This window comes from Mus pahari, chromosome 1, assembly GCF_900095145.1.
Source record: "Mus pahari chromosome 1, PAHARI_EIJ_v1.1, whole genome shotgun sequence".
In the NCBI taxonomy this organism is placed as follows: Eukaryota; Metazoa; Chordata; class Mammalia; order Rodentia; family Muridae; genus Mus; species Mus pahari.
Genome location: NC_034590.1, coordinates 149,944,821 through 149,971,387, shown reverse-complemented (window position 1 = coordinate 149,971,387; position 26,567 = coordinate 149,944,821). Strand labels below are relative to the sequence as shown.

At 43.0% G+C, this 26,567-nt stretch overlaps 1 protein-coding gene across 4 annotated transcripts in view; it reads right to left on the bottom strand.

The window, feature by feature from the left end:
• Plce1 (phospholipase C epsilon 1) overlaps window positions 1-26,567 on the bottom strand; it is a 300,309-nt gene that overhangs the window by 194,034 nt on the left and 79,708 nt on the right. Inside the window, exon 1 of one of the 4 annotated variants that reach the window (XM_029538635.1) lies at window positions 10,958-11,008. The exons of the other annotated variants lie outside the window; for them this stretch is intronic. Coding sequence (XP_029394495.1) covers window positions 10,958-11,008 — 51 coding nt within the window. Of the gene's footprint in view, window positions 1-10,957; window positions 11,009-26,567 lie in introns of those variants that run through there. 4 annotated transcript variants of the gene reach the window in all.

Sequence of the window (26,567 nt, the reverse complement as noted above, 5' to 3'; positions counted from 1 at the left end):
GGGGCTTATTTACAGGAGCACAGCAAGTTTCCGGCAGCTACAACACTGGGGAAAACGTTCCTCCTTTCCCCAGCAAACATTAACTGCCAAAAGATCGTACTCTCATGCAGGTAATCAGTCACCTCTGCTGAGTCAGAGAGTGGAAGAGCCAGCAAGAAGAAGGGCCTGGAAGACAGTGTTCTACGCTGCTCTTCCTCTCACGCCGTTTCTGCCCTCTCTTTAAGAAGGTTCCCCAAGCCTTGGAGCAGGTGATTTGGATGTCCAATTAGGGCTGAGTATTTGCCAGTTGCTTATTCTTACACATGCTATTTTCTCTTTCTGGTCACTATAAGTTAAGTCACAATCGCTAGGTGCTTTCTTCTGAGCCCCCAATCCCACAGGGGAAGCCTCTCATGAGACACATTTCACACCTTCCCTAGCTAAGTAAATGACTCATTTACCTTGCCCCAGACCATTTTCACGCACACCCATCTTCCCAGTAGCCTGTATGTGGCGTGAGAAAAGAACACATACAACAAACACACCACAAGGTGTTAGTGGCCTTGAACATCTCTTCTGCCTGTGGGATACCACGCGCGAAGCACCTGACTCCTGGGGAAGGGGAATAGTCCAAACAGCAGTCAGAAGTTCTAGCACTAAAGGCTTCATCGCCTCAGACCAAATGGTTCAAGAAGTTGGAGAAAAGCTTCTTAAGGAAATCCAAGTAGCAGAAGTAACTACCTGGACCAGATGAGCACACGCAACCCACCTCCTCTTGGTTCGTTTCTTTCATTCCTCGGGGGGTCCTGATTTGTGGAAGGAGTGCCCTTGAATCATACTCACCCTGCTGTCTTAGTGGTTCCCCCAGGATCCTGGCTGTCCTATGAGGTAGGGGTTGGGATGACTGTAATCCTGAGAGACATAAGAGGGAGGCGGGATTTGGTCACTCCCAGCATTTGACATCTCTTGGTACTGCCCGGGGTCTTACATTGTCTTGTGAACTTCAACAAACATGCCTGAAATGCATGTCCTTTATGAGCTCCCTTTCTCTGGGAATCAGCAATGAGGTGCAAAGGCCAGCTACATCTGAGACCGCAGAAGCACACAGAGGCTGTGCAGAGACTTACCCTGAGTATGGGAACCTGGGTCAGGACATAGAGTGGTCGGGGACATATACATTTTCTTTGTGACCACTCAAATACTCTCACCATGTTAAGTGGATCATCAGGAGATCTAGTGTGGAACCCCTCCCCAACCTCCCAAGGGAATGAGTTTTGCTCTCTCTGTGGGGGACTACTGGGTCCTACCCTCCCTCCCTCGCCATAAAGGCTTGAATGTGCTAATTTCACTATTTTTCACATTCTTGTCAGATTTTTATTTGGCTCTGCACAATTTAATAAGTCTGCAGACTGTCTAATCATTCCTATAATTTATTATTTATGACAATCATAAAAACAAGTACTTTTGATCATTTACTATCTGCAAATGTTTTATTAATTTTCCTGATGATTCCACCAAACAGATAACAATTTACAAGGATACAAAGACTATCCTAAAAAGGAAATTGAGGCTTATTGACCTATTGGGAGACGAAACAGTCTAACAGTTTAAAGTGTGAGCACTGGGCTCTGACTAAACCTGCCTAGGCTGGATTCCGAACTCACTGCCTAGGTCATAACGCACAAACTGATCCTCCGAGCCTCAGTGTGTGGACATATAAAACAGAGTTGCTGAGAAGACAACTCAAATGAGCCAACGTATCCAACGGAATGAGCCCAGAACGAACACTCAGTCGTGCTGGTGACTTTGGGTACACACTGTCAGGAGAAAGCAGCTCTCTTGGGGCTCCTGTCAGCTCCAGTGTCTAATGTCAGGGCCACACTCCTGCTCTTCATAGAATCCTGAAGACAGCAGAGTTTTTCTCCCTCTTTTAAAAATGAGGAACAAGGCTCAGCAGTGCAGAGCAGCTTGTTCAGGACCCTGCAGCTGTTAAATGTCAAAGCTGGGCTTTGAGCCAAGCGGACCTTGAGCTGTACCTGACTTCCCGCCTGCACCGCTTGGGTGAATCTGTTCTTTTCTGTTAGTTCCTTCCAACTGCATGACAAACTCCACAGGAACGAGCAAAGACATTTCCACTTCCCCTGCATCTCTCAGATGGCTAGGTATGGGATCATACATGCTGTACCATGACTCAGTGCTGGTAAGGAAACTCAATATTGTCTTTAGGATTGGAGTGTTTGTTTGTTTGTTTGTTTGTTGAGGCAAAGTCTCATGTGGTCCAGGGCAGAATCCAACTTGCTACACAGCCAGAGCTGGCACTGGACTCCTGATATTCTGCCTTCACCTCCCAAATGCTGGAATTATAGCTGTGACTGCCATACTAGGTTCTATAATTTTCTTAGGTAGCCTAGTACTCAAATTTCTCCTTAGAACCTTGAGCAGCATCAACTATGATGACTGAGAAGCCAGGACAGAAAAAATAGAGGAAAGATAATTTCAAGTCATGTGTGGCAGTGCACACTGTAATCCCACTGACATGCAAAACCGAGGCAGGAGTACTAACAATTCCAAGCCAGGATTTATATATAAAGTAGGATATAAAAATCTGAAGTTTGTTTTAAGTGCTCCAGCAGAAATGACATGTAGGGGCTGATGAAACAAGAAGCTAACACTGGCAAATGCTGAAGCTAAGTAAAGGGCACATGGGCTCCATTTTTTTTTTTTTTTTTTTTTTTTTTATGCTTTAAAGGCTACACAACAATGACTTTCTATTTAAAAGGAACAGATCCAGGCACGACAGCACAGCCCTGTAATCCCAGTGCCTGGGAGATTGAGGGTGCAGAATTAAAACCACACTTGACTACGTGGTCTGAAGAGGATTGCAGTCATCTTGGACTACGGTGAGATCTTGGCTCAAAACAAAACACATGCTGATTGCCAAGCAACACCAAGCAAGTCTTCTCTCTTGTTCTGGACTCTCGTCCTGTACTCTCAACCAAGTCGAATGTGCTGGCGGCATAATGTCGTCTTCCTCCTAAGAATCCAGGTGAGAGCTGGGCAGCAGCTCTCCTAAGTCTCTGCCACGCCTGGCCAATCCATCTGCTCCAAACTGACCGATGTCCTTCCATCAAGCAGGACCACTGTCTGCTCTCTTGAACTGGCCACTACTGTCTCCTAACCACTTAAGGCTGAAAAACAACACTGTCAGGTTTTCAAAAATTTCCCTTCCAGCCTCTAAGGATGAGATAAGCTTTCCTGGGAGACTAGATCTAGACTAGGAGATTGGAAGAGCTAAAGGAAAAAGTATGCTGGAGAGCCTTTTTTCCAACATACACAGTCCAAGTGAGCCTTCACTGGCGTGTCAAACACCTTTAGCTTCACTCTGCTTACATAAGAACCAGTTATCAATACCTTTGATCCCCTGTTTCATCATCAAAGGAAGAAAGTTAATTGGCTAGATTTTTTTTAATTGTGTTTTGTTTCTTTAATGGTTTATGGTGGTTAGGAATAAAGGCACATAGGTAGGTTCTCTGTAATTGAGCCCTGCTCCCAACAGCCTTATAAAAGACACACTTTATATATGGTTGCTATATATATATATATATATATATATATATATATATATATCAACCATAATACTAGCATTCAGAATGTCACAAAGCACCCTTTACTGTAGTTTCCAGCAGCTTGCCTGGTGGGAAAATTAGATCCATTCAATCACAGAGTCAGCCAGTCTCTAACAAACATGTGCTTGCTAGGGTTTTTTTTATTTTATTTTTCCTGTTGCTGAGATGGTACCTCCTTCCAACTGTACATTACACACCTCTGTGGCATGCCTTTCTAGCTAATATGCTATTTCATGCCCATGGCAACATGCAGTGAAGGTCAAGTGGGGTTCATGAGTGGTTTAGCATGTTGCAAATATGTCAGCAACACAGTCAAAACCGAACAGTAAGTGAAAGGCAACGGAACCCGGAAACCTGAGCTTTAGAACTCTGCCCTGGATTCCTAAGCTTGGAGAACTCTGAGGACACGGGGAATGAGGGTCCTCAAAGCAAGCCAAGAAGGAGGCAATGATGTCATGGCACCAGAAAAGATGCACCACACCACCTGAAGCCTCCAGAGCACATGGGGATTTCCTCACCATTACTCCTGGCAGTTTCCCAAGTCCAGACCTGCTTTGTAGACAGACAACATATCTGGTGACCTCGGCCTAATGCAGAGGAAATGGGACTCAGCAGGCACATTAGTCTTGGTGGATGACTCTTCTTTATAAATAGAAGAAACGACTACAGAGTGGCTACAGAGTCCAACACATTGGTGGGCTTCCAACGGCACCTACCCCTTAGTTACTTGATGTCAAACATAGTTCTTACTATAAAGTGAGGAGCTGCTGCTGGATCAGAATTTTTCTGAGAGTATTTACATATATGTATCATAATATATATTACATGATATGTATAATATACCATAATATCTAATATACAATATATTCTGTTACTACATTATATTATATTACATTATATTATGTTACAATGTTATAATATTATGTTACAATGTTATAATATTATGTTACAATGTTATAATATATTATAACATATCAGCTAATATTATCTTAGGTATATTTCATCCACTTTCTCCTATCTTTTATTGCTCCTCCCTCTTCTATACGTGTCCACTGCTGGAACACAACAAGTACCCAGTGCCATTTGCTATTTCTTGTCGTGAGTTGAAAAGTCTGAAGTAACCGAGGAGCCCACAGGAAGGATCACAGAAGATTGTCAGGTAGACACAAGATGCACCTGCCCAGAAGGGACAGTCACTGTTCCATGATCTTCCAGGCAGAACCAGCAAGTGCACATGCACACAGGATTCTGCCAGCAGAAATCCAAACCAATCACCCCCCAAGCCAGTGGTTACCAACCTGTGAGCTGTGACTCTTTTAGGGTCACCTAAGATCATCCTGCCTATCATACATTTACACCATAATTCATATCAGTAGCAAAATTACAGTTATGAAGTAACAACAAAAATAGTTTTATGGTTGGGGGAGGGGATCACCACAACAAGAGTTAAAGGGTCACAGCATCAGGAAGGTCGAGAACCACTATAAGGAGTCAGTTATGGGAGCAATGGAGAGAGAAAAGGTGCTTCCACTGGCCATTGCCAAAACGATGTGTGCACATCAGCAATGGGACCCAAGTTGTACTAAGCCAAGACAAAGTTATTGGTAACAAGGTTTTGAACCTTGGTCTCACTGCATTTAGTTAACTAAGAGTCCACATTTTAGCTAAAACATGTAGCTAATTTAGTCAGAATTATATTGAAACTTCAGTAAGAAGAGGGTTGAACTGTCATTTCTTCCCTTTAGGCACTGAGAACAGTAGTACATCACTCCTTGTCTACCTGTGTGACTCCCGAAGACGGCTAACCTGCTGCTAGATGCTCTGAGTGTGTACTGGGGATAGGTAAGATTGGGCTCAAAAAGCTCAGTCCACCATCCCTAAAAATAACACCCCAGGCTGGCCCAGGACTCCCTCCTTCCCTCTAAGTCCCCGAGCCTAGCTGACTTTTTCCTCCAAAGGGCCCTAAGGTTTCCCACCCTGCAGGTGTCCCCCATGTCCTGACTTCCTCTGACAAGCTATGCCTGAGCTGGGTTAGAAGCATGTCAGATGCACGTCCTATGCACAGCTTGTGCATTTCTACATGGACAACCTACATGGCTGACTCCAGTGGTTCTCAGTTAGGGGTGGTTTTCCCAGCAGAGGACCCAAAAATGGAGACATTTCTGGTTGTTAAATCTATGGGTGGGGGGACACCAGTCTCATGCAGTAAGTGCAGGCTAGAGATGTTATACATCCTATAATGGACTGCCCCTTCAACACATAATTATTTGGCTCAAAATGTCACGTGTGCTGCGGTTGAGATATCTTGCTCTACTGTTTATGTATTTCCCCATTCTCAGAGTGGCTTTCTCATTCATATTTATAACCCCAATGCATTTTTTTCCAGCTCAAAAAAAAAAAATATCTGTTAAATGATTGAGTGACCTTTGGGAGTGTGGGCCACAGCTCCTGTTTACTCTTGTTAGCTCTTGACTGCAACCAGCATCCTGCACTGAACCTTTTATCCTGCCCAGCACAACATTTAAACTTACTGACTCCATGTAGGACCCTCCCCAACTACTCCTACTGTATACAACAGGCCACAGGCAGTAGAGAATTAGAACCACATACAGGAAAAGCAGAACACAGAGCGCCTGGGCCGCAGAGTTAAGATAGAGTAGAAATGACCAGGAGATGGTCTGGGACAAGTGGAAGCAGGGCCTGACTACAGAGAGCTCAAATGCTGAGATCTTTCAACTCTTCCACATGCCGTTTCATAACTTACGTGATGGGGAACATCCACTTCTGAGACCACGGCAGTCCTCTCCCCTTTGTGGCCCCGAATGATGAATAACTTCTCAAAGCACCAACTACTGGCCATTCACTTCTTTGTGCTTCTGCTACTCAGTTCACTTGAATTATAATAAGCTTATTCTATGTGATTGTAAGGGGCTGGTAACGCTCAGCAATTTCAAGAATGAAATGTTCTCAAACTCATCCAACGTGGTGAAATATGGGGCTTGGGAATTTAAAAACCACTGCTATCTAAAATATATGACTCCATCTAGTATATTTTACACACACACTCTAATTTATGTCCAGAGAAAAGGAGCCAGGCACTTTTTCACTCAGCAACTATGGCTGAAGGGGTTGCTGGAATTGTGAAGGTAAAAATCAGTTGCTTTTTACCAACAGTCCCATGAATTCACTCTGGAATTCCTTTATAACTCTTGGATGAAGGCCAACCTGTCCTTGTGATTTATTCAAATCCAGTCTGTCAGCTAGGTCTAGAACATTCTGTACATCGACTGCAACTTGAGCCGGTATCTCTGCTTCTAAAGAAGATTTGAGATTGGCATTCATTTTGACAGAGTCTGCAGAAAAAGGGCAAAGATCTGTGGTGCCTCCTGGCTCCTTTATACATCCTCCAATGTGTATTCTGCCTCTACAAAGATTCCATAAGGATTGGAGCTGGTTCCTCCAGGTCAGTTCCTCTAGAAGACCTCATGTTAGTTCTGCTCCAATATCAATGTCTCGAGGGATGCTCCTTAAATTAGTTTTGGGGGCAGGGGACTTCCTACTTGGATTTCCCAGGTTTATCATCTGAATTGTTTATTTCTTTTCAAAATGCCCCTTTCTTGCGAACCATCTCCAGGTTGAGTTACAGCTATAAATGACGATTATTCTAGCTAATAATCCTACTTCCAGAGTTAAAAAGGGTTCAATAAAGTAAGATACATAGGGGTTTCCCATGAGACTTGGAACAAAGACCATACTGAGCAAAGAGCTGATTTTTCTACTGGACAAAAGGTTAGAAAAGGAATCTAGTTCTTCATCAGAAACGCCTAGCGGATTTTCTAATGTCATCTTAATCTCTGCTCCCCATAGGTGCACGGCAGGTGACCTCTTAGTTGGGCAAGGGTTCACTGAAATCTGCTGTTGGTTTTGTAGTTACTCTTTCACCGTGCACACACTATTTTGACTTTCTGTTCTTGTTGAGCATTCAGCTGTTAACCCGCCATTCAGCATCTCATTAAACCACAGTGGTTCATACACAGATACCCTGCACCTTCCGTGAAGGCTGTTCTTGCTTTTGTTCTGTAAAATCATTAGCACAGGAAATGATCATTCGCCCTAATTCAGCCTGGGGAGTTGTTTTGCAAATCTATAAGTGAGTAAACACCCTCATTATTACTAATTGGCCTAATTTTCTAGCTCAGCCAGCCTGATTCTAGTTTCAGCTCAATCTCATTATCCTGGTCAGGTGGCCCATAACCCCCCTCTACTGGAATATTTTCATTAACTTTTGACTCTTTCCACCTACTGTATAGTTTCTGTTAGCATTTGTCTAATGTTGCGTACCCATTGCTCTAGTATCTATTTCGTGACCTCGCCTTCTTTATGCTTCTTGGTCATCTGCCTCAAGAAAAGTCTTCAATTTCCGAGAAACTCAAATGACTTCTCTTTGTTCCTCTGTCTCTGGGTCTCACTAGGACTCTCATGTTCTACCATTCTCATGGAGGCTATGGACAACAGGTCTGTCTGTCTGTCTGTCTATCTATCTATCTATCTATCTATCTATCTATCTATCTATCTATCTATCTATCTACCTACCTACCTAACTACCTAATCTATCAATCCCTACCAATGTATGTTTTCTTTTCCCCATCCATTTGAGGCAAAAACCAGGCAGCTGATGTTTCAAGAGACTCTGCCATGTTGCTGATATAAACTAAAGGTGGACAAATACCTTTCAAAAGTACTGTTTATGTCTTTACAAAAACTCTCTCAGCAGGGCGTGGTGGCGCACGCCTTTAATCCCAGCACTCGGGAGGCAGAGGCAGGTGGATTTCTGAGTTCGAGGCCAGCCTGGCCTACAGAGTGAGTTCCGGGACAGCCAGGAACCCACAGAGAAACCCTGTCTCAAAAAAAACCTCTCTCAAAGACTGTCCCATGGAAGACACTCTTTATGGGTTCCTGTTTTCTAGTTGTATTATTTTGCAGTCCAGCGCCTGCCTTACAATTTCAATAGAAATAAAACAATAAACAGACCCTTCACCAGGAAAGGATTAAGAAGGAAAAGAGGAAACTGAGAGCTACCACCCTTGGGTGTTCCTGGCGATTGTTCTTCAGCCTTTTTACCTGGACACTTTCCTGACCTCTAGAAGGAGAGCTAAGGGAGAAGACAGAATGAGAATGTAGCAACACTCCAAGACATTTATGCTTTGTTTTTGTCTTCTAAAAATAATTGAGAACTAAAGATATTTCTTAAGATACTATCTGTCTGATGGCAAACAAAGCAACATCAGGATTTACCACCGGCTTCCATACTCAAAGCATGTCTATTTAACACTTAGTTAGGAAGAACATTTTCAGACTAGATTCTCAAATAATAAAGAAGACTGGACACATCGCAATTAAGTTTCCATGTTTTAATTCTTGGAATAATTTTCTTTCCCCCAAAGATTAAAGCTGTCCTCACTTCTTCTCAGATTAACATGTAAATCTACAGACATCCCGCCAAATTCCCGAAACTATCACTGGCAGCCTCTCCATTAAATAAAAATACTCACAATGGTTAAAATGCTTAAGTAATGTAAAATTCAAGAGAGTACATGGCTTCTTGGGTTCTCATGAGAAAAACAGGATTACATGAACTAAAAAAGACTCATCAAACAAAAACAATAAAAAGAAACGGATGTACAGACAGACAGCCAGAGCTGTAATTGATCCTCTACATTTAACGAGAACATCTACTTATTTTCAGTAAATTAACATGGTTAAACGTGCCTACCTCTTTCTGCCAAGCACTGGACCACAGACATTTGCTCCTATCGTGTCACCCTGCACACCCACCAGACTGCAAGCTACCAAATACCCTCTTTTCACACGACTTTAGACACAAGCTTGTGTCAGAAAATGAACACAATTTCTCGAGTTATTTCCTTAGGGTTGTTTCCCTTTTTCTAGGGCTGCAGAAAGGAGTGCTTATCTGATCATTTTAATCCTTACAGCCATAAAACATACTCTCTCACAGAAAGTTATGGACGTTTGCAGATAGACTCCTGTGAGCCGATGTAAGAGTAGTTTTCATAACTCAAGTTCTTTGCACACAGCACTTTGCAACGAAATTAGCCAAACAGAGAGAAACAAAACAGTTTTCAAGTTTTATACTAGGGTTATTTTTAACTTCTGATTTTTTTTTTTTTTTTTTTTTTGAAAAACAGAAAAGAAACAGCATTTGGAATGGAGCTGGGGCTGAGCATAAAACTACTCTTGTAAAGATCCATTACTGAGCTAATCTCACCAAGAAGATCTATAAAGCTTTTAATGCATATGGGTAAAAAACTTAACTCCTCAGATCAATCAGACCATTCTTTCCACAAACTACTGATATTTACACTGAAAATTTGAAAGAAAAAAAAAAAAAAAAACATAGTGTGCTTGGAACATCCAAAAGCCTGTCGATCAGTTTGATGAGGCAAGCCAGCAGAGGTGTTTGCAAAAAGCTTGTCAGTGGGGGTCTTTCGTCTTAAAACTGCTCAGACTTCAGGTTAGGCTTCACCAATATCATAGTTGCCAAACACCCACAAGAGAATTAAAAATCAAGTCTACATAAAACAGCAACTTATTCAAAAACTAGTTTGCTAGAGAACATAATGAATTAGTCATTTTCACTGAACAAAATGACACAGAACACACTGCAGGCATCGATGAAAGCAAATTAAAACCCTCCAAACACACACCTCACAAACCCTCAGAATCTTTTTTTTTTCAAAATAGACAGAAAGAAAAGAGAAAGAAAGAAAGAAAGAAAGAAAGAAAGAAAGAAAGAAAGAAAGAAAGAAAGAAAGAAAGAAAGAAAGAAAGAAAAGAGAATGGCAATCTCATGGCTGAGATTTCACAGAAAGAAATTTGCACCTCTCCAATGAAGCCTTATGGGTTAAAACACTCTAGAAACTTCCTCAACATTGAAAGAAACTTTGCTGGTTTTCTCAGCAAAATGTCTCAGAGGAATTATATTTGGCTAATACTGCACCAGGGAAGGAGCAATCAGCCTGATTCCAGTCATTAAGAATCCTAGGGGACGTCAGATAATGAGAACACTTACCTGGTCTCCTTTAAAGCTTCAGCATCCAGATTCATCCTTTAATAAGGCAAATCTGGGTACGAGAGAGAGAGAGAGAGAGAGAGAGAGAGAGAGAGAGAGAGAGAGAGAGCCAACCACCCTTCAAGGCCGGCTGGGAGTGTGCAAACCCCAGCTGACACTCTGCTTCCCTCTCCTGGGGCTCTCTGCCTAAGAGGCTGCATAGAAACCCAGCCTGGTGCCAAATCTTAATCCTTTTGCAGAATCTCACATGGAGCCGCCTCACCTCTTCCATCAGTGCAAGGCCTCTTCCTGCTGTACTTCTTTCTGAAACCATTCATCACCACAACGACCGAGCAAACGAGGCTCGGTCTCCGCTGGTGGAGAAGAATCCTGCAGCATGTGGGGTGATGAGTGTTTACATTAGCCGAAGCGAAATGATGTAATATTCAGAATCGAGGGAGGGCTGAGATCCAGAGTCGGGGCAGGCAAGACCTGCCGAGAAATACAATTTCCCCACTGAAGTGAGGGATGAGGAGGACTTACCATTGAGTTATATTAATTTGGCCTCTCGTCTTTTGGTTCATTTGAATTGTTCTGGTCTCAAGTGTATCATAGTTTCTAAACAGAAATGGGAACCTCAACTATTCATACGTTCAGTCAAACAAGAATAGGAAATAGGAGCAAGCAGAGCCTAGTATATTGATGCACAAAGAACATAGTGTCCAAGTAGTGATGATACAAGCAGAATATCGGAGCCCAAGGACAGTAATGCCTTCAAAAGAGCAGCATCTCCCAGCAATGGCAGTGTTTGCTAAAGTCAACATTCTGCTTCTTTCCTGTATCTGTTAATAATCGAGGAAACTCAGGGATAGAGTTCCTAACCCTCCGTGTGTTTGGCGGGGAGGGGCTTCGAGGGGTTGAGAGTGGTGGGATTTACAAATGTGTATGTAGAAGCACGGAGACCAGAGGCCAGCTTCAGGTGGTGTTCCTCAAGTGCTATGCAGATCCTTGTTCCTTCGGGCTGGGTCTCTCACTGGGACCTGGTGCCTGCCAGTTAAGCTAGGCTGGCTGGCCTCAAGCCCCAAGGACCTGCCTGTCTCTGGCTCTGCACCCCTAGGATGACAAGTGTACAGTACTGTGCTTTGCTTTTTGATGTGTATGCTGGGGCTCAAACTCAGATTCCCATGCCTTCCCAGCACTTCACCGGCTGAGTTACCTCCCTCCCGCTGCAACTCTGCTTCTGACGGACAGCCTCTAACCATCCGTTCAGGATTTTATCATCCTCGAGTAAGGTAGAACACCAGAGGTGAAAGGTCTCATGCTTCTGGATGAGAAAGAGCTTCGAGAGGGTAGGAAAGACCTGGTCAGTATCATCTATCAGCTTTAAGACCAGCTAAGAGCTCACAGCTAGTGAAATATTCGCTTGAGATAATGGGGAAGCCAAAAAGAGACATTTAAAATAAATGTGTTATTGATCATAATACTCAATTTTAGAGAGCGCCCAGCACATGCCAGACAACATCACTTTTGTGTAGTAGTATTGCCTATAGCCTTCGCAATGACATTAAGAGTCAATATTGACGTTTAGGTCCTTCGGATGAACGAGCCGAAACTCAGAGAAGTACGGCAAGCTGCCGTGTGGTGGAAGGACCAAGTGTGTCTGACCAGTGTCTTGGCCACCACCCTGTACTGTTCCTGCCAGCTTCGTGAGAGACACAACCATGGTGTGCTTTGTACTCTGTAAAGTGACAGGGTAACTTCACAAAGATGTGGGAAGTAAGTGTGTGCTAACTTCTCCCCAAATGCAGACTTCAAGTCCTTGTTATTCGGAAGCCTCCTGGCTCAGTGGTCTTGACCTGTGAACAAGGATGCCAGGGCTTCCAATGGTAGAGAAATCAGAAGTCACATAAAATGCTCTGTGCTGATTCTCTTCTGTCACATGCCAACCAGCTGCATGACCCTGGTCGATCCACTTTTCTTTCTGGGTCTCAGTGACATTGGGATGGACTCTAGAGTTTCTTCAGCATGATCCTCTCCTGGCTCTCATCTCCTCCTCTCCACCCCATCTTTCCCCTCCTCTTTCAGTGCTATGGATGGAACCCAGGGCCTTGCACAATCTAAGCACACCCGCTCCACTGCTGAGTTACACCCTCAGTCTTTCAGCTTTCGTGTACATGATTTCAAAATAAGTGCTGCTAAATAAATTTTTATTTTTTTTTAAAGATTGAATGCCTGCATTATGTGAGGTTTTAGTCCAATGTGTCAATAATAATAACTGATTCCATTTAGGATTTGCATTAGGAGATAGAAAATTCTCACCTGTCAAGGAAGTGTTACTGTCCCATAACACATATGAGGAAATTAAGGCCAGGGGAAATTACTGGCTACATAGATCAAACATTTGGGAAAGAGAGGCTGAAGGCAGGCCTGGGAGGTTCTAAAACCTACTACATTGCCCGTTATCCCAAGAAAAAGTTCTTGTTAGAGCAATTCTGAGAGACCAACTTGGAAAGTTTCCTCAGAAACTAAATGTTCAATTTTAGTGAATATACATTTTTTTGGACATGTGGATGTATGGCCCTGAAACCCTCCCAAGGATTCCGAACTATCTGGAAAGAGAGAGGCAGAAGGTAGAAGAGAAATTGGACACAGTGTTACCACGGAGTGAAAGCACCATGAGAGTCAGTAAGAAATCACTTCAAAATGATCTAAATTACTGATAATCTCAGCCGTGGTAAATAGCCAACCTCAAAGAGTGGCTGTAGTTCTGGCTCACAGGCAAGTCAATCAGAGCCAACTCTGGAGAACAAAGTGGGTCACCAAGTTGGCAATACCATTTTTGGTCACAAAGCTAGGTGTGGCTATAAAATAACACAGTGAGATGGTTTTTCCTGTGTGGCTCAGAGCAGCTGCAAAGGCAATTCCTAAAGAACAAGTCCAAAAAAAAAAAAAAAAAACTCGATTCGAGCAAGGACATACCCTCCAGGCTGAAGGTGGATCCAGCCAGCAAGATCCAGAGGGACCAGGCTTCCCCAGCCAAGTAGCTGCCCACACTGGAAGCAGAGGCCCACATAATCACCCACTCTCCCGAGCATCCTATCTCAAGGTCTGATCAACTTGCTCAAGGCTAGACTCACAGTATCCATCAGGGTCTTGGCATGTGAGTGGTGGTGAGAGCTTCCGATAAATATTTGTTGACAGAGTGAGATAATTTTAAAAGCAGTCTAGTTTTTGTTTTGTTTTGTTTTGTTTTGTTTTTTAATTGTCATGTTACTTAAGTCACACGGAGACATCTGCATGTTGAATCTGACTAGCTTTGCGGTTGAGCAATATGACCAAATTAAGGCTGCACCTTAATAAATGCCAGTTTATTTTCAGCCATGCCATAGATCAGTCTGGCCATGACTGCCCACTATAGTGTTCTACATACCCACGTGGCCAGTTCTGCATTCAGAGCTAAAAAGGATGAGCACAGGGTACCTACCTAATATACTACCACCCAGGATCTGGTTAAGTCTTGCAATCAAAGGGGTTGACTGTTTCTTCCGTTACTGTCAATTCTGGGAACTCAGGTACCCCTGTGGAATGTCAATGAACAGATAGAATGTCTTATAGTAAATGTGACCTCCTAACATGCCTGAGTCTGTAAGATCTTGGGATATCCCAGCCAGCATTGGCCTACCACACATACTACAAAGTGGGATAATGTCTCCGAATTCCCAAAGGCTCTTAAGACAAGCAGAACTGCATCAGTTCAGAGCAGGTCTCAGGACCATCAAGTCAACAAGGATCTCCCAGACCTTGGTAGGCATTGGTTCCTCATTCCTTTCTTCTCGTTCTTGGTTGCTGGACAATATCTTCCTGCTAGTAAGATTCCAAAGAATGAGGGAATTTGGGGCGATCTAAGCTGACTTCCCCCCCTCCTATCCACCTCTACTGAATAGAGATGGTATTCACTGGCTGCAAATCCTCACTGAGCTCCTTAAGTGAGCTGCCATACTTTCTTCATTTTTAAACAAAAGCAGTTATACAATTCCTTGGCACAACATTGTTATATGTAAACACAGATACAAAAAAGCTTAGAACCACACCTGGTACCCGTGTAGGCCCCTAGCAATCTAGCTGTTATAGCATTCCTTGAAAGAGAAGACACCAGACTGTGGGTGCAGAGCACAGTAGAGAGGTGAGTTTCTACAGGTCTACACTGATTTACAGTGTCACTCTGCAGGAATGATTTATCCTTATGACATGAAAAAAAAAAAAAAAAAAAAAAACTTGGTGCGGCTTCTATATTAAAGTACATGAACAATACCTATTTCTAAGACAGATTTTGAGGCCTGAGTTGTTTGAGGAAACCCACCATTAGAGACCACAGCGTTTAGCCCCGAGGTGCTTAGCAGATAGAATGCTAAGCTAAACAACCCAAGGTGTAGCACTGAAACTGTCCAGCTGGTAACGTCAGGATTCACGCAGAATTGAGGACAGTTTTCTTGGCACTACGTTTATAAACTGAGAGTCTCCAGAATCAGGAAACATAACGGACAGCCTGACCCACCCTGACACCCATCTTCAGCAAAGGATACTGAAACATCTTTCCTTTGGTCCAGACTAACACATTGGGTGCTTGTATTAAAGTGTATCGCAGGGCAACCGTTACTCCAATCACCTACTCTTGTAGAAGAATAAATAGCCCACAGGGCATAGGGGACAGTAGTCCGAGGATAGAGACTCAGCTTCCCGTCCAGTGCTTTTGAGGCAGGGTCTCTCTACATAGCTCAGGTTGCCCTAGAACTCTATGTAGACCAGGCTCACTTTGAATTTAAGAGGTCTGCCTGCCTCTGCCTTTGAAGCGCTGGGATTCAAGGCATGCGCCACCACTCAGAGCTCCGCATTATGGATGGCAGTGGCTCCTTATGCAAAAGCATGCTCATCTCAAGTCCAGCCTTTCAAGGTTGTGTGTTTCACCTGCTTCTAGTCTTCAAAGCTTCCTGCATACCCCACAGAGTTCCGCGCATCTTCACAGACAGTCTCCTTCATCTTTCCAACATGCTGCACTTTTGTTACGAAGGCAGGATTTGAACCCCACGGTGGACCTCACAGCCCAGGGTCAGAACTACAAATCCCTCAGTTCCCCAGGCACAGTGAAAGTCTGGGAGGTATTAACAAGGCCCGTGAGGGAATTGTGTTAGTGCCTAGGCTCTGTCTGAGGAGTTCATTTTCTGAGGCGGACGTTTTTTGGCAAATACCTTGCGAGCTGTGCTAGGGTTTTGTTTTTTTGTTTGGTTGGTTTTGGAGGCATAGTCCAAGCGCTGACATCAGAGGTGGATCTACCACATCTAGTTTGTATGTGATTACTGTGATGTTCTAAGATTACCACCTGGAAAGGTTATTTTAAAATGGGGAAACTTGTTTAATTGTGGTACCCTGATGATGTCATTAAGACTTCCAAAATATCTTCTCATTCCATATTTAGGGGTCAAGTGCTTCCAGCTAGTCACTGGACACTAGGGTTTACCACAATGAAGTCAGAAAGAAGGTCAGGGGAGGGAACACATGGACTGCCCAGGCCCTGGGCTCCTGCTCCTGCCCCTGTGTCTTTCCTCTGCTAGAGAGTAACACTGGGCAAAAGGGTTAACATCCCTGGCTCCATGGGGCATTAAATGTGATCATATTTACAGAGCTGTTCAGAAACGTAACAGGCACATGCTATAAGCTCAATAAAAATCAGCTAGCGATGATAGCAAATACCTATTTTACGTATGAGAATACCAATTCATGGGATATCCGAATACAGGTTTGTGTGCTATCAGTAATGATGAATGTCCTTAATATAAATTAAGGACACTGTTAAACATTTGAGGCAGTTTTCTATATAGCATGATTCTATTTTATCCAGTATATACTTTTCTTGACTGGGAGAGAAGCTGGGTTGGGGGTTGGGGGAAAGGGAAAGCAGGTAATTCCCAGGTACGCCTGAGGCCCTTAGTTTGATCCCAAGGCTGCCAAGCAGTGTGTGTGTGTGTGTGTGTGTGTGTGTGTGTGTGTGTGTGTGTGTTACATTAACTTTTTATTTATAATTCAATCTTTTAAATTTTCATTTTATGTATATGAGTGTTTGCTTATATGTATATTTGTACACCACATGTATACTTGGGGCCCACCAAGGCCAGAAGAGAGTATAAAATGCTATGGAACTGGAGTTACAGACAGTTAGTTATAAGTTGGCATTTGAACTCACAGCCTCCTTAAAAGTAGCCAATGTTCTCAGCTGCTGAGGCATGTCCTCACCCTTCTTACAACTTTAAAGTGCAGTACTCAATCAAGCCAGAGAACCAAAAAAGCCACCCACCCAAAGTCTCAGCCTTTGCGCTTCACACAGAATTGCTGTTGTGTATTTGTTCCCCGGTTTCCCACTGGCTTTCCCACGGTGCACTGTAGTTTCCGGTGGGTAAACTGTGTACTGCTTTTACTAAATTTATTACTAAGTATTGAGTTATTTTTGATGATGTTGTCCATGGAACTAAAAAAAAATACCTCCTAAAATGTCATTTCTAGGTAGTTCATTGATAATGTCTAGAGCTGTAATTATTACAAATGTTACTCCAGCCAGCGTTTTTTACAGAGGGGTATAAATAGCATTCATTCCACAATTATTATTAGCACCTATTGTTTTAGATACTGTTCACGATAAAGAATAATCTTTTCCTCAGGGGGTGGAGTTTGCAGAGAATAACGCAGCTCACGCAAAAATCACTTCACACCACTGAGAAGACCCTGATGAGTGCAGCCCACCTGCAGCCCAATGCCCTAACGTTTCTCTCCAGTCGGGACATGCTGGGTATTCCCTTAGCAACTATTCTATTTCCATCTCGTGCCCACTATGAAATGCACAGCTGGACAGGTTTTCTTTGCTTCAATTGCTAGGAAGCTTAAGGCCGTGTTGTGGTCAAACTAAGAAATAACTCTAAGGGAGAATTATTAATTTGCCACATTTGTACTCCGTTTGCCCTGATTTTAGCATATCTGTGGCCTACTTCTTTTATGCACGCCTTTGTAAGCTGCTTCTGCGTTTCTATGATCAGAGGCTGTGAAGGTTGTGAAGGACAGAAGTAAGGTAGAAGGGAAGTAGGGAGGAAGGGAGGAAGGGAGACATTTGTACTCATTCTCAGAATGTTAACACTATGAAGAGCCATTGTTTCTGACTTTCCACTGAGATGTGATTACATTACCTGAGTGAATGCTTACACCAACTAGAATAAGAATGATTCCATACTTATAAGATTCTCTGATCTACTTTTGGCAGGTCTAAATTAAACAATGTCTATTAGTTTTGTTCAGACTAACTTCAAGTGCTTCTCTGGCATCAATTCCATAACATTTCCCCTCCTCATTAACAACAGAATCTGGGCACAAGCAGGCAAGGTGAAATGGGCTAGCTCCTCCCACATCAGCAGTGACCGAGGGGCATAAACAGCTAAACTCTGACATAGCTCAGATGGGTTTTCATTCAGACTGTGTTATTGATCCATTAGCTGTGTGCTTCTGCAATGTAGTTCCAGTCACATCATCTGCAAAGCTGAGATAACATCCACATTGCTGTGACTGATTAGGTGAGAGTTAGCCAGGGCTGAGGACATGTGTATTTAATATTAGTGTTGGAGACAGTGGGCAAAGCAATAAGACAAGAAAACACACACACACACACACACTCACACACACAAGCAAGTTGTTCCACTACAGCAAAGGCAGAAATAGAGTTAATCAATTTGGGAATCAAAATAAATTTCTATCCAACTATAAAAGTACATTCCAGATAAATGAAAAGTTGATGTGTGAAAAGAAAATCTTTAAAAATGTTTTTAGAATATCTTTATTGCTGTACGATAAGGCAGAAATTCTTGACACACAAATACACCATATACATATTTATGACAAATGCCATAAAGAAAAAGTAAATGAATTTTAAATATCTACTGTGTGTGTGTGTGTGTGTGTGTGTGTGTGTGTGTGTAAACAAATATAGGAAACAAGTTATGGGCTGGAAGTAGCTATCTGAATATAGGAGGCAAAGAAATAATCAAAATATTCAGATACTTTTACAAACCAAATAGTAAAATTAATCACAGGGAATGGACAAAGAGACAATTTGCTGAAGCAGATCATATAGCCAATAAATATGAAAAATGGTCAACCTTAGTAGTAGACAGGAAAAACGAGAAGGAAATTGTATTTCCCACCTGCAAGCAGAGTAAAAATGTTGTTTCCTATTGCTGTCTGACTATGGGCCTCCCCATAGCCCACCTAGCAACTGTCTGAATAGTGGTTTGCGCAGGTGGGAGGTAGAAGGGTAAGGAATGGGTCTCCTAGCACCTCTATATCAGTATTATTTCCTGAAAAGTTGTGCTTGCTTTTTGTTTTGTTTCAGTTTGGTTTTTGACAAATGAAAAACATTGACATTTGTAAGTCTAAGAGTGGTTCTTAGTTGTTGGTTCTCAGTTTCTGTTTTGCCTGTAGGCCCAAAAATTCACAATGAGTAAACATAAGTAAATAAGAACAACAAAAAACAAAATAACAAACAGCCTTGTATCTAGAGAAGCAGCTGTAGACGTCAGCTTTGTTTTGTAGTTGTTTGTTTCTTTGTTTTTGAGTAAGCTGGCTAGAACAAGGATGAGAAGAAGCCGACTTCCCTGGAGAAGTGTGTGCCCGCCAGTAGACCGGATTGGAGAATAATGTGAGGAAACACCTTAGAGACACCTTTGGTTATTACTATTAATATTATATTACTAATATGTTATTATTAATACATAATATAATGTATTATACATTATATAATAAATATATAATATACAATGTAATGTAAAATATAATATAAGTACATTATATAAGAAAACATTATATCATATTAATAAAATAAATTACTATGAATAAAGTCTAGAGGTAGAGGGACAGTTGAGAATCCAGAGATACACAGGACTTTCTTGTTCATGCCTCACACAAAGACTTACTGGAACTTTGGAATATCTAGATTGTTTTTTGTCTGACTTTAACAGAATACCCAACCAACCCCAAAAGTGTGAGCGACTCATGGAATTGTTATAGCTGATAGTCACAGTGAAGGGAAGGGCTGTGCTAGTCTAAAGGCTTCTCTTGTGGGTATGAACTAAAATTAAACACAGGGTTTAAACGGGTGTTGCCAGGAAGAGAATTTTGGTAAGAGATCAAAGGTAGTGTGTTTATGTCTTCCTTAAAGACCAAAGAACCCAACATAACTCCCAAGGCTGAAGGGCCCTTGGTAAGAAGTTTACAACTAATTAAGCAAAGGGAGAATAGAGCTGAGCTAGTTGTGCACACTTCATACCTGGTATTCCTGGTCACTGAGGTAATATCAATGGTGCACTTGTTTGAAAACACATCAGTAGACTGAGTGTCAAGAGATGGTGGATGAGCCCCTGAAGACTCTGCTGCAGACAGGAATGCCCTTTGCTTATGGTTTCTGGAGACATCCCTAAAGCTATAAGGCAAGAGAACACACAAAGCCTCCATCTCCAAGTGGGCATCTCAGAACCAACCTAGGAATGTTTTTCTTAAACACCACTTCAGTTTAGGTCTAATGCGTATACAGGAGCACATGCATGAGCGCCCAGACAGACAGACAGACAGACACACACACACACACACACACACACACACAGAGGCATGCATGCATACCCGCACGTACATGCACACAGAGAGGGGGGGGGGGAAGCTCACAATTGGAGATTATATTTGACTTGGGCACGGAATTTTTCATTTTTCTGGAAAGTTCTTGGATTGGCTCTGTTGTGGAGAGCTGAAGATAATATTTTTTACACCTGCCGCTTTCGTAATGGAAACTGACAGCTCCAGCAGCTTCTTGGGATTGAACCAAGAGAAATAAATATATCTGGGAGCTCTCCTTAATATCACATCAGATGCAGGCCCCAGGAGGACACTGATGTTGTCTCATTTCAAATAACGCTCAGCACTGGAGTCTGGAGTGGCAGAGCTTAGTAACCTCAGATTTGCTCCAGTGACTTTATTTTAGTATTCTGATAAAAATATCTACTCCACTCAAGTGAAATTTGATGACTCCCCTCAAGTCCAAGGACAATCTCTTGAAAGAAAATACAGCTTGAAATGATTTTTATTTTCTCAAAAAAAAAAAAAAAAAAAAAAGTTAATAGCCACCAAAACAGAAATACTGAAACTGTCTGCCCAGGGATGAGTGTTTTGGAAATCACATGTAGTGATGCACCCCACAGAATTACAGACTGGGGTTCTGACTTGTTCCAGACAGGTAACATACCCAAGTAAGTCTGTTCCCAAAAGCTCATTTTCTTAAAAATAAGAAGACTACCGCCCACAGAAGTCAGGAAGTTTTGAAGACCAGATTTGGGAAATGTATGAAACACGGTAAATATTCAATATGTCCTTGGCCTTACCAACTTTTAAATAAGAAAGAAGTGATTTTCGGGGCTGGTGAGATGGCTCAGTGGGTAAGAGCACCCAACTGCTCTTCCGAAGGTCCTGAGTTCAAATCCCAGCAACCACATGGTGGCTCATAACCATCCGTAACAAGATCTGACTCCCTCTTCTGGAGTGTCTGAAGACAGCTACAGAGTACTTACATATAATAAATAAATAAATCTTAAAAAAAAAAAAAAAAAGAGTGATTTTCAAGGTGTCATTTGGGGGGCTTGGGGGGAGCTGCTAATTTGCATGGAAAACCATAAGACAGCGGCAAGAGTGGAGACCTAGAAACTTTACCACCAACTTCTGAACAATGGATTAAACTCCTCTCCGAAGGGCGACTGTTCTATTTTGTTTATTATAGTGCTGGAGACCTAATCTAGGGCCTTGTGCATGGTAAGCAGCTGCTGTACCAGGGAACCAGGTCCCCAGCCTAAGGGGATTTGAAATGCTGAAAGGAAAATCACTAACATCACCAGTATGTGCTCGTTTCTACACGTGAGGGTTCTAGGGACTAAATCCTGCAGAACAGTGCAATGCTAAATTCCTGGGGGAAATGTTTCAACATAAATTGACTTATTTCATAATGCTGTTTATCAAAAGCTTCAAAATCTGTAAGATTTGCTTTTCAATTAAAAAAAATTATCAAGGGCCTGTATATTGTCTAATTATCCCAGACAGAGGTGACAACCCCCGGCAGAAACCATTAATGTTTTAAATTATGTTTAAATGTCCTTAAGTTAATTAAGGAGACCTGTAAGCTTGCACACTAACAGGAATAAAGACTAAAGAGGTTTGTATCCGTTATGATTAAGGTCTGCCACCACAATCCTTGTTGACCATGAACTTTAAACACCTCTGCTTCTAGTTCTTTTGATTTTTGGAAACTGGTTGAAAGATCTGGGATGTAAATGCAATTTTTATTACTGTTATCATGTTTGTGTGTGTACATGTGTGCATGTGTACACACACTATGGAGTGTATGTGGAGGTCAGGAGACAACTTTTGGGAGTAGGTTGCGGGGGTCACACTTGGGAGGTCAGGCTTGTGTGGTAATCGTCTCTATCGCCAGAGCCACTCAAAGGCCCAATCATTCCTTTTTTTTTTTTTTTTTTTTTTTTTTAAACTTAAAATGAAGTCTTTATCCACTGACATTTTATCTTTGCATCTTCATCTTCCAGAAATGAAGTCTCAGAAAGTTGCAAAAGTGTAAGGCCTGGAAATTCTTAGCTGTAGGGAACTGACCTACATATTGTAGGAGGATTAGCAACTTCCCCCTGCTCACTACATATGAGTAAATAGTGCCTGCCAGCCCATGTCGCCAGATGTTGCCAAGTGCCAAGGGCCAACTCACCTGAGCTGAAAGGAACCAGCTAGCACTAATAATATTCAAGAATACTTCTGGACGTGAGGAGACCAGGTGCCCTTTTCTTCTCTATCCACTCATAGTCTCCTTTAACTGTTTTCTTTCCAAAGCCACTCTTTCTAGAAATGATATGATGTACAAACTTGTGGTAAGACAGTGTTCCCAGAGCAGTAGCTTACAATGGAGGGCAAAGTCTTTAGAAAATGATGTTGGTCAGGACAAAGAAAGCCCCCACTTGGCAGTGTCCAGCAACGCTCACAAGATTCCACAGCTGCCAGAGGCTGCTTCTGGTTCCCTGGCCTCTAAGAGGTTAAAACCATCATCAGACCATGACACCGGGGACGTGTGTCATGTGTGTGTGTGTGTGTGTGTGTGGTTGCTCAGGTTTGACAGCCATCCTCTCACTATAGCTTTGCCTGAGGATTTTCTTTTTCTTCTCCTCCCCCTCCTTTTCCTCTGAGAGAGAGACTCCAGCAATCCCTCCAGGACTCGCTGAAACATTCAGTTCTATTTCCATCTACTGGTAGGAAAAAAGAAAACAGTGCGCTGCACTGCAGATGAGGCAGCAGGACCCTCAGATACACAGCTCCCATGGGTGCTTCTTTTATGGGATTCTCCTGGGCAGGAATGGCTCTGGGTTCTGAAGGACGTGGATTCTGCTCTCAGACTTTATCACTGACCAGCCGGTGACATCAAGCATCCCATTCACCCTCCCTGAACAGCTGTTTCCTCTCCCATAGAGCCAGGTCCTAATGCTTCTGTCTCATAGTGCCTCTGGAAAAAAAAATCTAAATAAATAAGAGTTCAGCTTGACTCAGGAAATGGACACCAACTCTTCTTGCCACACAGTAAGTGCACTGGCTTCCACCCTGTTACAAGATGAGGCAAGAAGTGATGCTTCAGAGGAAGGGAACTTTGACAGCAGGATACAGGCTCAGTGTGGCCCTTCACCCTAGGTCATGATGCAGGTCCTTCCACATGCCTGGTCTCTCCCATTTTCCTCAGGAAAAGGATATCACCTGCTGTCCTAACAGAAATGCCAGCATATTTGTCCCATGACATGTCATGTTTCCAGTCAGAGGCCCCAAGTACTCCCTTTACTCAAGGGAAGGTAGACTCCGCTGGAAACAGCTGGATACCAATGCTGTTATCACTGCAAGAGACACAGACAGAGCCAGTGTTAAGGTCAGAACAAGCTGTCGCCTTTCCACATGAATGGCTCCCCAATATGGATTTGCCATCTAATTTTACACCAATTATATTTTCTCAAGTAAAGCAGCATGAAGAGCAATTCCTAGGAAGAGAAGAAAAACGCCAGCAGCCCAGAGCTGTGAAGATAATTTGCTGCCGCTGTGTCATTACCATCCGCCATTGGGAAAGGATGTAGCTGTCTCCTCCACTGTGATGGACAATGATAGAACAGGCTTAGGCTGCCCTGAAGGGTCTTTGAGTCTAGCTGGAGAAGATGACAGGTCCTCAAATCAGCATCCAGCAAAGGTGCAAAACCACACAATGCAGCACCCTGGGGAAAGGCAGACTTCGGAGAGCTGAGGACGGGGTTTGGGAACAATCTTGTGGGGAAGATTTCTGCTCCAGTTCTTCTTATTAATATTTTCTAAACTTTCTTGTGCCTGTGTGTGTGTGTGTGTGTGTGTGTGTGTGTGTGTGTGTGAGAGAGAGAGAGAGAGAGAGAGAGAGAGAGAGAGAGAGAGAGAAGTAGGGGTTCAGGTGAACATGTGCCACTTGCTAGTACCCACTGATCCATCTTGTCAGCCTTGTTTCCAGTTATTCTCCACGACCCATCCACCCACTCCAGTCTTCCCACCCTGGCATTCCCCTATACACTGGGGCATCGAATACCCTCCGGCTTAATGGTCACTCCTCCCACTGATATCCAACATGGCCATCCTCTGCCACATATGTGGCCAGAGTCATTGTTCCCAGTTCTTAAAGGATAAGATTTGGGCCAAGAGGAGAAAGGAGAAAACAGCAAGAAAAAAAAAAAATGAGATTCATGTGGGACAAGAACAGAGGCCGGGAAAACTAGCACTCATGTTGTTCTAAAGGAAAACAGTGTGTACAGCAGACCCCATGTTATCGAAGGATACATTTTCTACTTGATAAGAAAGGACTAGAAATTGTTAATATAATTGCTTCACTTGGTATTTTGAAAAGCATCCTTTAGGAAAATCAATGCTAAGTTCTGAGGAAAAAAAAAAAAAAGTAGAGCTGATCGATGCAAAATTGTGATCTGAAGAATCGAAGCAATTAGCCTGGGGTAAACAGACCCAATGTCGTCTCCCAAAGAAGATCACTGCAAAGAGGACATGCTAAGAAGATGCTGTTCTATTGTAGCCAAACAATTATGCTGTGATAATGCTCATTTCAAGTTTACATTCAACAAAGTGACACATAAAATGGCCTCACTTAAGGTAAAACCTGACCAGGTTGACTAAAACCAGGACATAGAACAAAGGGATCTCAGGTTGCATGTCAGCTCTGGCAGGCAGGTTAACGTGGTAAGAGTGCTGTGGGAGGAAGGACTTTTAGGTCACAGCTGAACTCATCAAGATGATGGTATTATGATTCGTTAGAGTGATATCTGCTGTGGGTGAGGTGAGCAGATTACTACTATATCAAATATACCCAGTAGTGCCACCCCTGACTTAAAACCTTCAAGGGCGTGAGCAGAAAGAGTTGGTGGACTGAAACAGTCGGCTGACTCCTCGTCATCGAGTGGTGGAAATTTCTGGCATGTTCTGTCCTCTTCACAATCCCCTATCCACTCTTTCTGTATTTCTGTCTCCCCTAGGCACATCTCCGTTTTTTACTTCCTTCTGTCCATCATCTGAGAGCTAAAACAAGACCCATTTTCCATGACACCACTCAGAACAAGCACCCATCCTCACTGAGCTCTACTCAGCATAGCATGTACACACCTACAAGGCGGTTACTTGTAAATAAGACCGTATTTGCTCAGAGAGAATGCAATAGAAATACTGGTTGACATCCTCAGCTGGTGCATAGAAATAAATGCAATGCTATGAGAGCAGCATACTGTCCATTTAAAGATAAACTGTCATCGTGAACTGCTTGGGAGTAAAGGGAGGTCCTCTCAGAAAATGCTCACAGTCGTGGGTAGAACTGGACAAGGAGGGAAGAAAATGAAGCCAGAAAGAGCCCGTGTTCCCCAGAGCAGGAAGTTTGGAGAGAAGGGGACTCTTGGTACCACCCAACAGAAGAGACTCTGTACCTGGAAATGTCCAGATGGCTGGGTAGTGAGGGAAGGTATATTGCTTCTCCTGTAGCATCCCATGGGCCTTCACCACGTCCGTCCTGCTACCCAGTGTTCCTGTCAGGTAAAGGAATACCCTTTGTGGAGCGCTCCAAGAAGAGGGTCACCTCCTGGCATTGGGTCATATTTACCTAGCCCTTGTTACTACTACAATTCTAGGAATTCAGTATGACAAGAACAAATGAATGTCATTGTTGATGCTTCAGGAGGAAAAAAAAAAAACTTCCCTTACGTATTCATAAGCAAAAGGTAACAAATGGAAGACATCGGCAGGAATCCCCCAGATGTGGAAGGGTGATACGGGCAACGGGATATGAAGGAAAACGGTGGAGACTAAGGATGACAAGTCTGGGCAAGCTGTTCAGCCTCCCTGCATTCAACTGGGTTCACTGTGGAATGGACACGGGAACATGTCCTCCCAGTGTGTGGGCAAACATAAGTGCCAGTGGGAGTGTAGAGTGCTTAGTAGGGTGCCTGGTGTGTAGGACATACAACACCGCCATCATGAGGAAAAATTAGCCAATGTGATCAAAGACGGCTTGACAGGAAGAGGAGGTTGAAGAGACAGGTAGGAGTTAGTGAGAGAGAGAGAGGGGGGGGGGGGAATTGAAGGTAGAGAGGGGACAGGAAATGGGGAGGTGGGACTTAGCGGCACTGAAGCAATGTAGAGTCCTGACCCAGAAATAAGCCTCCCCAGTCAACGAAAGCAGCAGGAGTAGTTGGGGGGATGCAGCAGGAGTAGTT